Source organism: Euprymna scolopes, chromosome 23 (assembly GCF_053919585.1).
Source record: "Euprymna scolopes isolate OS-2025 chromosome 23, ASM5391958v1, whole genome shotgun sequence".
Taxonomy (NCBI): Eukaryota; Metazoa; Mollusca; class Cephalopoda; order Sepiida; family Sepiolidae; genus Euprymna; species Euprymna scolopes.
In genome coordinates, this window is record NC_136504.1 from 66,895,083 (window position 1) to 66,908,846 (window position 13,764).

A 13,764-nucleotide genomic window follows, 5' to 3' on the forward strand; every position below is an offset into this window, starting at 1 on the left:
AAACCTAACCTATTATTCTTAAGCGAGACTGGCATTGGACCAACTACTTCCTAGATGAGTTTGTAATTAAAGGATACTCTAACTTAACCTCTAAACCTGACCCCCAAGATCGCCATAGGCATGAAGTATGTACCTACATTAAAGACGACTTTCCATGTAGCAGGGACATTTCTAGAGAAGATCCTAATTTATCCTATATGTGCTTCCAGATTGCACTGGCTCACACTACCGCATTCATATTTGCACTATCGCCCCCACAACAGTGGAGCTTCTATCTTTAAAAGCATATCTGAGAAAATTGACCACGTCCTGTCTGCATACCACACAGCAAACATTCACGTCTGTAGAGACTTTAATGTTTACAATGTGGAATGGCTAACCCACTCAAACAAGACCGATAACGAGGGGAGGTTCTGTCACAATTTCTCCATTGCCTATGACCTCACTCAGATTGTTCATGAACTCACCCGTGTCCCAGACATTGACGGCCAGTATGCAAGTCTCCTAGACCTTTTTCTCACAACTTGCCCTGAGCTATGTTCATCCTCCGTTCTGTCTCCACTAGGATTTTCCGACCACTCTGTTGTATCAGTTAAGATAAAAACGAAATGTAATAGGTCCTCAAACATACCTCTCCATCGTACAATATATTGATACTCAATGACTGACTGGGATAGTTTCCGCACATTTATATCAGATCTACATCTGCATTCCATGTTTAAAAAGGATGTCTAGTATCAGACCTGACATAACGGTTAATTGTAGGTATAGACCGCTTCATACCCTCAAAAAAGTTCCAGCAAAAACCTAACAGCCAGCCATGATTCTCTCCAAAATGTACTGCTACCATTGCACACAGAAATCACTTTTCCATTTCTTCCAACGTAATATATGCTCCGAGACTAAAGCCGCCTTCAGGTCCGCCAGCAACCTGTGTAAAAAGGTAATAAAGAATGCGAGGGAGTTGTATGCTCAGTCCGTAAAGTCCAAAGTAACTGAGCAGCGACTAGCGTCCCATCAGTTTTGGCAAATAGCAAACAGAATCCTGAACAGAAGTGTGTGCTCTATCCCAACTATCATCAGTGAACCTGAGGTAATCTCGTCAGCATCAGACAAAGCCAAACTCTTTGCAGCTAATTCTACCCTTTATGTCCAAGGCCGCCAACCCCCAGTATTTCCTTGTGTATCTGAAAACACGCTATGCGACATACAAATATCTGCATGTGAGTTTGCCAAGCTAATCAAAAACCTTGATTCCAGTAAAGCAACTGGCCCTGACGGCATACAAATTATAGTGCTAAAAAAGCTTCAACCAGAACTAGTGCCCATACTTACAAAGTTATTTAAGCATTGTCTTAAGGAGAAATGCTTCCCAACACCTTGGAAAATCTCATCAGTATGCCCTGTATTTAAGAACTCAGGTGATAGACCTTTACTCCTGACCTGAAATGGAACATGTATATCAAATCCATTGCCAAGATTGTTGGAAAAATGGTGGGATCCTTTTACCGCTTCAGTAGATATCTCACTCCTGATGCAATTCTCTACCTATATAAAATCCAGGTACAGCCAACAATGTAATATTGTTGCCATATCTGGGCAGGAGCTGCTAGAAGCAGCTTATCCTGCCTTGACAGAGTTCAAAATAGATTTTGTAGCTTAGTGGGGGATACCCTTTTCTCTTCCCTGCAACCTCTTTCCCACAGAAGAGATGTTACGAGCCTGTCTCGGCTTTGTTATTTTCATGGCAAATGCTCAGCTGAGCTTCAATCTATGGTTCCCCCTCACCAAACTTTCACGAAAAACACTCGTCTAGCCAAAACCACGATCAATAATTTCCCACACTCTTTATCTGTGCCTAAACCTAAATGCAGATTCCATGAATAAAGCTTCTTTCTTAGAACTGCACGCCTGTGGAACTCTTCTGATTGCCTGCTTTCCAGTTGACTACAATCTGATTGTCTTCAAGTTCAATGTGAACAAGTTCTTGATGAACCGTCCTCCTAAGTAATCCAATTTACAAAATTCCCACTACTTATGATTACTACGCCATAATCACATTGACTAATGTATACCCATTAACCCTTATCAAGGCCCAGAGGCCACTCGAGGATAAGTGGTGATTCCTGTGTATAAAAAAAAAAAAAAAAGACTAAGGATCAAATTTAAAATATTGGAATTTTTAAATGGGAAGTTGTACCCATATTATGCCCTCTAGAAACTAAATTACTTTAACGAATCAAAAAGTTTAGTAAGTGATGTCCAATACTTGTTAAAATTTCAAAAATCGGATATCTGAATTGTACCTGCTTCACATATAATTAAATAATATAATTCAAATTACCCATCCTTATGCCTTGCAGTCATGTTCCAACATTCATAACGCTCACTTAATTAGTTTGGAATGCTGTACATAGAAATATATAAACCTATACACCTCTATAAATAGAAATAAAACCTTCAACACTGAAGTAGTTTGAACAAAATTAAAACCAATATTAACAAATTAAATTTTAAATAAAGACTAAAAACGTTATTTCTTTTTGCCATAATATATTTACTCATTTTTGTTGTTTTAAATGCATTTCAAAAATAAATCTTAAACAGTTTTATTTTAAATTAGGCAAATCTATCCCCTCTAGCTGAATCCACTGTCAAAAACTTCCCCCACTCTTTATCTATGCCTAAATCAAAACGTAGATTCCATGAACAAAGCTTCTTAGAACTGCACGCCTGTCGAACTGTTTCGTCTGCCTGCTTTCCACCTGACTACAACCTGGATGTCTTCAAGTCCAACGTAAACAAATTTCTGATGAACCGCCCCCTGAAGTAGACACTTTATTAAATCTCCACACTAACATACTGTACTTACAATAACCCTTATCCCTGAGTGGCTTCCGGGCCTTGATAAGTGGTGACCACCTTGTAAAAAAATAAAGAAATAACCAAGTCCAGTGATAACTCCTTTATAAAATATGCACATTTCAATGTCTTAACATGGAATGAGGATTTCATAATTTTAAAATAAATATTTCAAGAAAATATATTTTTAAACTCAACGTTGGCAAATATGTGCAAAAATGTGCTGATAAACTTAAGGAGTTTTTTGGTGGAATTTAAAAAAAAAAAAAACTTATCAACTCTTGATAGTAATTAAAATGAAAGCAAACAAATTTGTTAAGGCATTCGAGTTTCATACTTTCCTTCAACACACATGTAGGTTTAAGAAAAGCTTGAATAATCAGAGGTGGGGAGTCTAATAAGCCAAAAGTGAGGAATCTTGTACAAAAGTAAGGGTTTTGTTGTGACATATTTTGCACACATTGAAATGTTCATATTTTATAGAATATATAAGGTCATTATTTTATAAAATATAAACATTTCAATGTCTTGGAATGTGGATATATATTTCAAGACAATGTTTTTAACCCAGCAAAAAAAAAAAAAAAAAAAAAAAAAAAATTAAATCAATTTTTTTTTTTTTTTTTTTTTTTTTTTTTTTTTTTTAAATTTCCTACCTCAGGTATTATGTCAAAGAGTCATGACTGAATTTCAAGAGTAAAGTTTTTGGGTTTTTTTAATCCGTTCCCCACTCTTGTTATTGTTGTTATTATTAGCAGTAGAATTAGTAGTAGTAGTAGTAAACTTCAAGTACAGAAAGGTTTTGTTAACAAGATACAAATATTTTAATATTTTTGTTTTACTTACCAAAGTAAGAGCAGTGGCATGGCCTTCCATGTTCTTCGTAAGAGGAGGTTCATCTCCAACTTGAAAGTCAAAGTAAACTACTTTGTGTGAGAAAGTGGAAAATTCATTACTGAAACAGAATTTGTAAACTCCAGATTGATCTGTGGTCCATACAAATGTATCATATTGCTTCTTGGTATCTTTATAAAGCATCTGTCCATTGGGAGCCACAACCTCCAGGTCTACATCATAATGACCACCAGTTATAACCTGAAAAAAATACAGTAATGTAAAATTGAATTGTAGCTGCTGATAGTTAAGTGGCAAAGCTAGGATGAATGGTCAACTGCATGGGCTAGATTACCATTTATCCCAACCTAATTATGCCATCAGTAGGATGTACATAAATAGAAAAAAAAGATTTGTTTTCATGATAGTAAGCTAAGAATAATTTGTTTTTCATCAAGAAAAGACTGTTCAATGTCAACCATAGTTATCTAGAAGATCAATTTAACCATTTAATTTTTTTAATGAAATGGTCTCAGTTTGTCAGTTTCTTCTTGATAATAATATACTATCTGTAGTTACCCAGCATTGCCTAGGTGGTAACAAATGGTTCTTTCTAAAACTAATTAACTAGACTAGAATGATTACTAGCATTGCCCAAAAAGTATGGACAACAAAATAAAACTCAGATAAAGTATTTGGTAAAATTCAGTTGTAAGTTACACTCTTCTAGAGGTTGAAAGTTTAATCTTCAGTGCAGGTGACACTAAAATAATTATAAATTACTTAGGATTTTTACACAATCATGGCTGACAGAATGAGAGTATGCTACCTCTGTGGATTAGAAAGTTCCATTTGAAATTCAGTGCAGATTTCCAAATTTGACAAGATACACCTGAATAAAGTCGATGTAACTTCCAACAGAAACATTGTGCAATAACACTCAAGATGAGAACAGTAGCTCAAATAAAACAAATAAAAAGAACAGTTAAAAAAAAAAAAAAAAATGTGTAGCATTTTTTTAAAACTGTTTTTCTCAACTAGAGAGAGAAGAGTTTTTTTTAAATAGATTTTGCTTTCTATTTTTTTAAATATTATTCCTTTTATTATTGGAAGGTAGAGGGCAAGTAGATAAAAAAGATACTAAACTTTTTGACATCAAAAACATTAGCCAAAGTAAAAGAGTTAAATATAAAGAAATAAGAAAACTTTTGCAATGTTTATAGAAAAATCGATATGGAAACCAGAAAGGAAAAAGAAAACGCCTCATTATGGAAATAGATTTGCATTTTCCCTTCCCTTATTTGTCTGACAGAATTAAGTAATGAGATGAATATATATTGACAAATAAATACACAGTACACTTTATTATAAAATGGAAGATTAAAAAGTATTATCGGTCATGGACAGGAAAACAATTTCAGACTGGTTTTATGAAAGAACCAAAATTTATTCATATCAAAGCTGAACATAGAATTTAAAATCAGCTTGCTAAAAACCACTAAAAAAATGAACTTTCAGTGTTTGTCTTTTCAGTTTAAGGAAAGACAACTTATGCAAATTATTTCATCACACGTGTGAGTTTTTGATGGGTATATATTGATTTATATTAATAGAACAACACCCTTTTAATATGCTTCCATTCATCCAAAACTATCAACTTTATATGAAACACACATATTATATTTCATTTGTGAATAATATAGTGTCCAATAAATCAATCAAAGTTGGCAATTTTTTCAAGCGATATGAACATTTGTCCAAGTCATTCTTTTCTTCTCAAAAATCGATTTAGTGTTAAACAGGTGTTATACAAATCAACAGGTTGCAGCGTTTAAGATGTGTAACAGAGAAAGTTTGCAGAACAAACAAAAAGGCAGGTGTGAAGAAAAAAGCTTTTTAAATAAAAAGTAAAAAGAAAAATAAGAGTAAAAAGTACAAATACAGCTCTAGAAAAAGAAACATCCTCATTCCATGTATAGGGAGGAAAATAAAAAAACATGAAAACTTAAAAACAAAACTTTATTAAAGTACTAACAAAAACTGACCATCCGAAAGTTTTAATCTAGCTCTTAGTATGATTGAAATTTACAGAATTTATATGAGCATAATCATTATATTCAATTTAAAATTCATTTTACATGCCGCTACGTGTTAGATAGCTTTTGGAAATGGACTTCCAAAATAATTTATATCTCCCAGATCTTTATCCTCCTTTCTTCCACTTTTTATGTTTTCCTTTGTCTTATCTGTGAACTGAACTTGCTATCTCAACTGTTTTGCTTCTAACCCAATAACTTTCATGTATTGTTTCAACATAACAATATCATAGAAGTCTCTTAGATTACACACTTTTCCCTATACTGTCCAGATTTAATCTTTGAGGTCATTAGATTTAAGCCTGTCTTCAAGTCTCGCATCACACATCCATCGTATCATATCTACCCATGAAATGCATGTACTGGCCAGGTTTCACGTCCAAACATTATTACACTAAACACACATGCCCGGTAGACTTCTCTTGATCAACTTACTTCACTCCTAATTGTTTCACAGTATTATCTGCACCAATGGAATTAATTAAAAACTTGTGAGGAATCTCATTAGATTCACCATCAAAATATAATTTCTCCACATTCTCATCAGTCTCCATTGTCTTACACTTCTTGCACATAAATTGGCTATCTTTCAACCTACTAGTAATTCCACTGAAGTTTTTGTTTATCCAATGCTTACAAATACCATAAAATAGTACTCTAAATTTTAACATAAATAGTACCATTTAGTAATTTTCATTTCATGGTTTGTAAAGACGAAGGGTAATGTTTAAGCATTGTCTTTCTAGAAAAGATATTTCAAGAAACTCCCCCCCCCCACTTAAAAAGCACCATTAAATTAACATGACAAAGAGACTTCCTTTTTTATCACAACACTGTAATTGGGGGAAAAACATTTTCAGTCATAAAAATTTTAGATGGGAGGATGAGGGACTATGTTATGCATAGACATTTTTCTTTTTATCTTACACTAAACAATGGCATTTACTATCTCCCCTGGCATTTTTAATTTCAGAAAAGAACAGATAAACAAAATAAATTTTTAAAAAAAGGTATAATACTAGAGTAACAATATCTTTTAATCTTTAAATTGTGTTGAGAGTATTCGTGTGGATATTTTAGATGGTTGAAATTTGAAAACTAGCAATACATGAAAAAATTGAAATTGCTTAAAATTTAAAATATAATGGCATACATAAAGAACTTGATCTAAGAATCTTTTTGAATTTTTAAAATCTAACTAAAAACAATTTTTACAATCTGACTAAAAATAATTAATCAAATCTGACTAAAATGTGCCTCACACATTTGGATATTTTTCCGATAAACGTTTTGTCACATTTTACACTGCTTTTTCAGTAAAAATGCTATATTTTTGTTAAAACACAAGATATGCAATAAAATTTACCATATAAATGTACTTTTGTGCTAGGAATTCGAATATGACACTGAAATTTTCCAGAAATTAATGGTTTCAAAATAATCTGCAATAAATGCACATAAACATTGCAATACCGTAAAAATTCCATGTATCTATTAAAAAAAAAAAAATTTAGTAAATGAAATATACAATGACTAGTGATGAAGTGATTCCAGAATAGTAGTTAAGCCATATTTGAGATGATGCACCAGATTTAATAGAACCCTGGGATATGGCAAAAAAAAATTAATAACAAAATACAGTACAGTATATAATACATATGTATATAATCAAATTACATAAATAACACCATAAGGTGAGGCAAATAACATAACCAAGGACCGGAAAAACATTGTATTCCACATCGTAACCTGGAAAAAAAAAAAAAAAAACGTATCCTAGGGTTCTCCTGTGTGTGTAAATATATATATATATATATATATATATATGAAAGAGAGATAGAGATAAGTGTGTGCATGTGTGTGCTCCTACAGAAAGAAAGATAAGTGTATTTCTAGTAGTATACATAAGTATTGGATACATGTTATTTTCTGTTAGAACTCTAGTTTATGTTCTTATTAAGGAATTGCCAGTCTTCTGACTTGAGTTTAAGATTTTGTGGAATACTTTGAAAGTTAAAATTCATAAACAGAATCCACAAAATATCAAGCAATTAGAGAAATTATGCAAGGGAAAATGGGGTAAAGTAACAGTAGATCAGTGTAAAAAAAACTTGTGGCCAACTACAGAAAGCTACTAAAAGCAGTGAAACCAAACAGAGACTATGCAATAAAATATTAAATTGATACTTATTTAATACTTTTGAATTTTGACAAAATAAAAAAGGGTTCAACCCTGAGTTTTTAATTTTCTTTCCACATACAACTAAAACAATCTTACAAGATATTTCTTGCCCAAATATCAGGCAAAAATGGCGAACATAAACTAAAGTTATAACAGAAAATAACATGTATCCAATAATTATGCATGTCACTGTATATGCTAATTTTTCCAAGGAAGACACTAGAAAGGATCCTGAATCTTGCCTAATAAGGTTTTTTGGGGGGAAGGGAGGGGACCCTTCTTAAACTTGTACTTATTTGTAAAATATATCTAAATTTGACATTTAAATTATACATATAAAATTTTCTGAAGATAATGGAAGTGGTTCCAAATCTGTCTTCCGTCTAAGACAGCTATGGGAGTAAAACTTAAATTTTCAAATATGCATATCTGATTTTAATGAAATTTAAACCAAATGTATTAGATACTAATATCAACATCTTGGTTTCTTTCGACTATAAGAGAAGGTGAAAAGTGCATTTAAAAAAAATAAGAAAAATGATGTTATGAAAATAATGAACCATATCAGATTTTCCTGCTAGAATGAGTAATTCTAGATTACAAACAGTCATGAAGATTTAACAATCATAGATGGAGTTCTATAATTTTTTTGTTACTTAAATTTATCTTTACCTTCTGCAAATATTCAAAGGTTTACAACTCTTCAGTTTGTTTAATTTTTATAAACATCTAATAAATGCTCAACTAATCCTAAAAGAAACTTATTCAAAGATTAAAAAAAAAGAAAATAATTTTCTTAAAAAACGGTCAGTCAATTAAACAGTTATCTTTTCTGGATTTACAATTCAAAAAAAAAAAAAAGCCGACTGTAACTCATGAAAAATATTACAACTTCAACCATGGAATTTTATAAATTATTTGTTCATTTTTACTTGTACCATCAGAACAAGATTTTACAATTAGATTTATACAGACAATTCAAATTAGTTTTATAAAATGCAGGACTTATTAATTTTTACCATTATTTTTGCAACCAGCAAAGATTAGTATCAGAAAGTTTTTGGACTACAAGTGTAATGTGTGCAAAATTAATGGTGCTTATTATCAGCTTAAAATGTCAGTCAGCTTTTCATACTCTTGTTAAAAACTATTCATTTGTATTTGTTCTTTGATATCATTTCAGAGAACAGCTGTGATGTTTACAATGACTGATTGAACAATGTGCAAGTCTCAACTTTTGTTTAAAATTTGGAAAATGATATTTTCATCCTGAAAATGCTTCAATGGATTATAAATAAATACTTTTAAACATTGGAAAAGCTGCTTTTGAGTCGCATATGTTTCAAGGCTGGTGAAGTGGTTGGCTCACTTGGTGAACACTTAAAGCAAGCGGTCGATATGAACAAAAAAAACTGATGATCAAACATTTACAATCCATCAACTAAATTAAAGGACAAGAATTTGTTTTTACATTACAACTTATGGATAGGTATTCCAGTTCGTTGAGAGAAAAAAAAAACACAAAACTCACATGGGGTCTGTAGGTTTGTTATATTTGTATCAGAGTGTCAGTTCCTATTTACTTGACCCACCCATCCACCGTGGACAATTAGGTAAAAGGTTGGTTTTATCTAAAGAAAATCCAACTCACCCCCAAAAGGAGTACTCTGGATTAGACTAGAAATAAAAATTGCCTCAATCTAGAAGAATTTCCCCTTCATTGACCAAGTATGAAGTTTAGTATCAGAACTACTACACTTTGCTTCTAGCCAAAAGAGCGAAATGAAATCTTATAAAATGTAGAATTAAAGAAAAAAGCAGATAGATACAGATGGATGAGTTCAGTTTTGCCTGTACATCAGAACCTTTTTGATTCTACTCGTGATGGCTTTCACTCTGGGTTGGTTTCAAATCTGCTTCAAAATCTAGTAGGCGGTGTCCTTTTCTCCTCCTTGCCTCTTTCTTACAGTAGAGACATTATGAGCTATTCTATTGTCATTTTCATGACAAATGCTCGACTGAGCTATAATCCCCTTTGCAAAATATTCACAGTAATTTAGCTACAACCACTGTCAAAAATTTCTCCATCTGTGCCTAAACCTAAGTGAAAATTCCATGAACAAAGTTTCTTGTCTAGAACTACCTGCCAGTGAAATTATGTTAGGACAGCTTTCCAGCTAACTACAGCATGATCATTTTCAAATCCAATGTAAACAAGTTCTTGTTGAACTATCCTCTTAAATAATAAAATTGTACATAATTTCTACCACTACCCATCTCACCAACCTCCTGAAACTCATTAACCATTATTCTTAATCGGCCTTCAAGCCTTGATAAAAAAAAAGTTCTGAATGAAGGCCAATAAAGCACAGCTCAACATTTTCCATTTGTGTGGACTCATAATGGGTTCTGCACCTGCTTTATCATTCTGCGTTGATCATCACATCACTTGTTCCAGACTTAAAATGGAACTCAATTGATGACTTCTTTAATAAATTGACTTTGATGCTGAAGAGCATGACTGAACAAGCATAAACATCTCACAATTAGAGCTTGTTGAAGGGAGGATATTCAGCAGTGTGCATGAATGGCCAGAACTTGTGCTATTTTTTTTTTTTAACAGAACCTAAAACCATTTTTTTTTTTAACAGAACCTAAAACCATTTTTTTTTTAACAGAACCTAAAACCATTTTTTTTTTAACAGAACCTAAAACCTTTTTTTTTTTTAACAGAACCTAAAACCATTTTTTTTTTTAACAGAACCTAAAACCATTTTTTTTTTTAACAGAACCTAAAACCATTTTTTTTTTTAACAGAACCTAAAACCATTTTTTTTTTTAACAGAACCTAAAACCATTTTTTTTTTAACAGAACCTAAAACCATTTTTTTTTTAACAGAACCTAAAACCATTTTTTTTTTTAACAGAACCTAAAACCATTTTTTTTTAACAGAACCTAAAACCATTTTTTTTTTTAACAGAACCTAAAACCATTTTTTTTTTTAACAAACGGCCATATCCAATCAAACACTTGAAAACATCATTTAGTAAAATTCAGTTTTATCAATATTTGTACTATTAGTAAGAAAGATTGAACAAAAACGAGAAACATTTTAGGACATTTTTTTTTTTAAATCTAGGAAATCATTTTCTTCACTTTAGCTTCCAAAGTTTTATATTTACAAATGAAAAGAGAAAATAAAAAAATCTATAATGTAGGACATGCATTTGTTTCATTCAATCAAAAACTATCAAAAAATAAGTTTTAAATGAAGCCAGTAAAAATAAAATAATTGCGACTTTCTAAAGTTTTATGGTATTTTTTTTATTATTTTAAAACAGGAAGAGGAGTTTAGTTTTAAAAAGTGAACTTAAGGTTGCTACTATTTTATATAATGGTTTTAATGGAAATGGTATAGCTAGTGCTGAAAGTGACTTTTCCTTGGAGAAAATTTGGTTTAAAAGCAAAAGGGTACTGCAAGATGCAGTATTCTTGTACTCCACATGATCTAAAATTAAAAAACAGGAACATATATAAACTTCAACGTTTTTGGATGATGTCTCTGAACTCTTTGCTTTTATTGTTTTTAATAACTTGTGTATTTTTGTATTACTACGGAATGTAGGATTTACTGTTTAAAGATTCTATTATCTTAGTAGCTTCCTTTGGGTATTTCATGTAACAACATGTTTATAACATCTGTTTAATGTCGTACACCAACAAACTGAATGTCATGTTAGTCAACTGCTTCCTTTCATCTTTTTTGACATGTTGTAACACATCATTCAATAAGTTCCGGGCTTAACTAATAAAACAAGGCCAATTTAGATATTATTCAACAGTTTTTTAGGGTGATACATTGATCCCAATACTTTTCTTACAATTCAATGTCACTTATTTTTTTAAAGCCACTAATATGTTCCAATATCCATTCTTTATTGAAGTCAAATCTTTTCCCTAGAGCATTCTTTCATGGTCTGCAAACAACTAACAGTAACTCGAAACCAGATCTGGAGAATAGGGTAGGTGCAAAAGCAACATGAAGCGCAAATCTAGTTTTGCTATTGAATTATGTCATGTTATGTTATATAAAAGCATTTTTTTTTTCATTTGTAGCAGTTTTCTGGCAATTTTTTCCTTTAAAACATACCATTAATGTTATAGTCACTATTAATGGTCCTTCCTTTCAAGATGATCAGTGAACAAAATACCTTGTATTATGCAAAAGTTCATTCTAGTTTTATGTCCATAGACTAACAGCTGATAAATCTCAAGTGCAATGAACTTATATTTATTCCAGCAAATGTTCAGAGGAATAAGTTTGGTATTTGTTTGGTCTGAAAATCAAGGGCCTTTAGGGTCTTCAGCAGAGGGGCAGTTTGTTAGAAGAAATGTTTGTCCTAACTTCAAGCCTGTAGTTTGATTGAGAAAATAGCATAACTTCAAAATAAAATATTGTTACTTGTTTTACACTAGAGTTTTGGTTTTGGTCTCAAAATTAAGCACCAAATTCAGATGAAGGCAATGAGTGAACATAAATTCATACTCAAAATAAACAAAGTTGCAGAAGTTATTTTGGTGATGCCGTAAAGTAATGTATAACTGATAATGTTAGAGAAAATTAATCTTTGAAGGTTTCTCTTTAAAACAATGGAACATTTGCATATTTTATGAAAACTATAATAATATATAAATTTAATACTATTCCAGTCTTCTGCCATTAATGACCAGCAGAGCATTATCACTCTCAACCAAAAGAGTCTATCATGCACATGTATACAGTGTGATGATGTTTAGAAGGGAAAGATGGATGTGTAATGTGAGTTTTAAAGATCCTTCTGAAGAGCTCAGGGGAAGATTAAAGCTGAACAATTATAGAGAGAAATACAGAACAGGAGACTTTGTTGGAATGGCCACATTGTAAAAATGGATGTCAACCAATTGAGGTAGCAGGGTCAGTTGACAAGAATGAGCCAAGGAAAATATGGGAGAAAGTAATAAGGGTGAATTTGAAGAAAAAAGAGGGATAAACAACTGGTCAGGGATAGGTTAATTTTATAGTTAATTTCTACAAACTATTCAACAGATGCCAGCATCAAAAACAGACATTAAACCGAATATGATGATGAGGAGGGTGTTTATATGTGTGTATGGCCAAAGATATGATTTTTTTTTTAAATATCGATTTAATTGAATTAGGACTTTCATGCTTTATACAATTCCTTGGAAGGTTCTGACTTGGCAGAAAGTTGAATATGTGATTTTGTTTTAATATTTTTACTTTTACTTAGAATACATTCAGATCCTTATTTGTTACAGTATTTTTAACAAACAACAAATCACATTAAGGTTTTTGTGAAATAGATACTAGCATCAAATTTCACATTTGTAGATATGAAAATCCTTAAGACAATGGACTAACAAGTGCTAAAAAGGGAGATTATTTTGAGAGATTTTTGTAAAAGATATTGACAATGGTACATGTAAGGAATGAGTATCAAGAAGGTTTCAATTCTGAATAGTGATAGAGAATGCAAAGTTTATGATTTGGAAAGCACTTTATTTTCTTTAATTTTCTTTTTCAACCTAACTTAAACTTTTGCATGTTTAGTATCATCTGTCTTTATATATTTTTTTGCAGTTTTCAAATCATAAACTGCTTCAGTCATATTGGAACCTGATCAAAATTCTCCAATACTCTGAAATTACTCTGTAAGAACTGAAATCTGCCAAGAGTCCATTCTTTATCAAACAAATTTATGATTAAAAATAAGGAAATTTTAAAAAAA

General features: G+C 31.6%; 1 protein-coding gene across 2 annotated transcripts in view; it reads right to left on the reverse strand.

Annotated features, from left to right (window-relative positions):
- The window catches only part of LOC145245966 (transmembrane emp24 domain-containing protein 7-like), a 68,915-nt gene that overhangs the window by 48,322 nt on the left and 6,829 nt on the right, over window positions 1–13,764 (reverse strand). For both annotated transcript variants that reach the window (XM_080107745.1, XM_080107746.1), the window contains exon 2: window positions 3,709–3,957. In XM_080107745.1, coding sequence (XP_079963871.1) covers window positions 3,709–3,957 — 249 coding nt within the window. The remainder of the gene's footprint in view (window positions 1–3,708; window positions 3,958–13,764) is intronic.